The 1,375-nt window shown below is 43.3% G+C and overlaps 1 protein-coding gene across 1 annotated transcript; it reads right to left on the bottom strand.

Moving 5' to 3' along the window:
• Positions 1-398: 398 nt before the first annotated feature.
• LOC137640987 (tigger transposable element-derived protein 1-like) lies at positions 399-1,124 on the bottom strand. Its single transcript, XM_068373442.1, has one exon. It carries the CDS (start codon positions 1,122-1,124, stop codon positions 399-401), a length of 726 nt encoding a protein of 241 aa, XP_068229543.1.
• Positions 1,125-1,375: the final 251 nt, after the last annotated feature.

Here is a 1,375-nt window from a genome sequence, read left to right as displayed (position 1 = left end):
GTGTCTCTTTACTGCATAAGGATTGCACTTTATGAAAAGCAACTATATCCTCCTTAATTTCTGCTGTTGTCATAGAACCATTCTACTCCTCGTTGCTGATAGAGAACTGTTCCTAAACGACGTTCCACTTTGCATGGTCTCTAATTCTTTCAGGTCATCCATCGTAAGCTCCTCTTGGTGCTCCTCCTGAAGCTCATTAATGTCGTCCTCAATGACTTCCAGAGTCATGGACATCCTTTGACTAACAATCTTGGCAACCTTAGATTGAGCAGCAGGTTCAAGATCGTCAACTTTTTCGTCCTCGCGGCTTTCGCTTGGCCTGCCTGAAAGCCCTAAAGATCTCTTGTGGAAATGGCATCAATCCACAGTTTCTTCCACGCAGAGGTTTAAACTTCCCGTCAAGTGTTATTGATGAGTCTGAGGCATATCACAAAATTGAAATGATCTTTCCAAAATTCCTCTAGTGTGAGGTTTGTGCTATCAGTGATTTTGAAACATCTCTTGTAGAGATATTTCATGTAGAGATTCTTAAAGCTTGAAATCACTTGTGGGTCTATGAGCAGGAGATGGGTGGTGTTAATTGGAAGATAGAGAAGCTTGATGGAGGTAAAATCTACTTTGATATATTTCTCGATATCATGAGTGTGAGAATGGGCGTTGTTTAATGCCAGCAGGAATTTCAGGGGGAGGCGCTTCTCTTCCGAATATCTTTTTGCAGTCGGGCTGAAACGAAGGTTTACCCACTTGGTGAACAAGCATGTTGTTACACAGGGCTTTGCATTAGCCCTCCACAACTTTGGAAACTTCTCCTCATTTGCTTTGTGTGCCTTGAAGGCTCGAGGAGTCTCGGATTGATAAAGCAGCAGAAGCATCCCCTTACAATACCCTCTGGCGTTTGCACAGAGGCCAAGTGTAAGCCTGTCCTTTATAGGCTTATGCCTGGTAGCTTCTTTTCTTCCGTCGTGACATATGTCCGATGAGGCATTTTCTTCCAGAAAAGCCCAGTTTCGTCGCAGTTGAAGACTAGCTGCAGATTGTAGCCTTCCTTGATAGTCAACTCGTTGAACGTCTTTAAAAAAATCTTCGGCTACTTTCATGTCCAGGCTGGTATTCCCCCATGCCATACTAAAAGAACGACAGATCGTCTATTAGATTTTTTGAATCATCCCAAAAAAGCCTTGAACTCTGGTAGTGCATGCTTCAATGACCCTTCTCCTGCATTGACTTTGGCCTGAGTACGCACAAGATCACTGCAAATGGTGCTGGCCTTCTGGCAGATTATCATTTAAGTTATCATGTCTTCAGCAATATCCTTGTCCCTAATCCATATAAGCAGCAGTTTCTCTATTTCACCATGGACAAGGCTCCTCTTCCT

Source organism: Palaemon carinicauda, chromosome 5, assembly GCF_036898095.1.
Source record: "Palaemon carinicauda isolate YSFRI2023 chromosome 5, ASM3689809v2, whole genome shotgun sequence".
Taxonomy (NCBI): Eukaryota; Metazoa; Arthropoda; class Malacostraca; order Decapoda; family Palaemonidae; genus Palaemon; species Palaemon carinicauda.
Note: the sequence above shows the minus strand (reverse complement) of the source record. Positions and strands in the feature narration are given on the sequence as shown.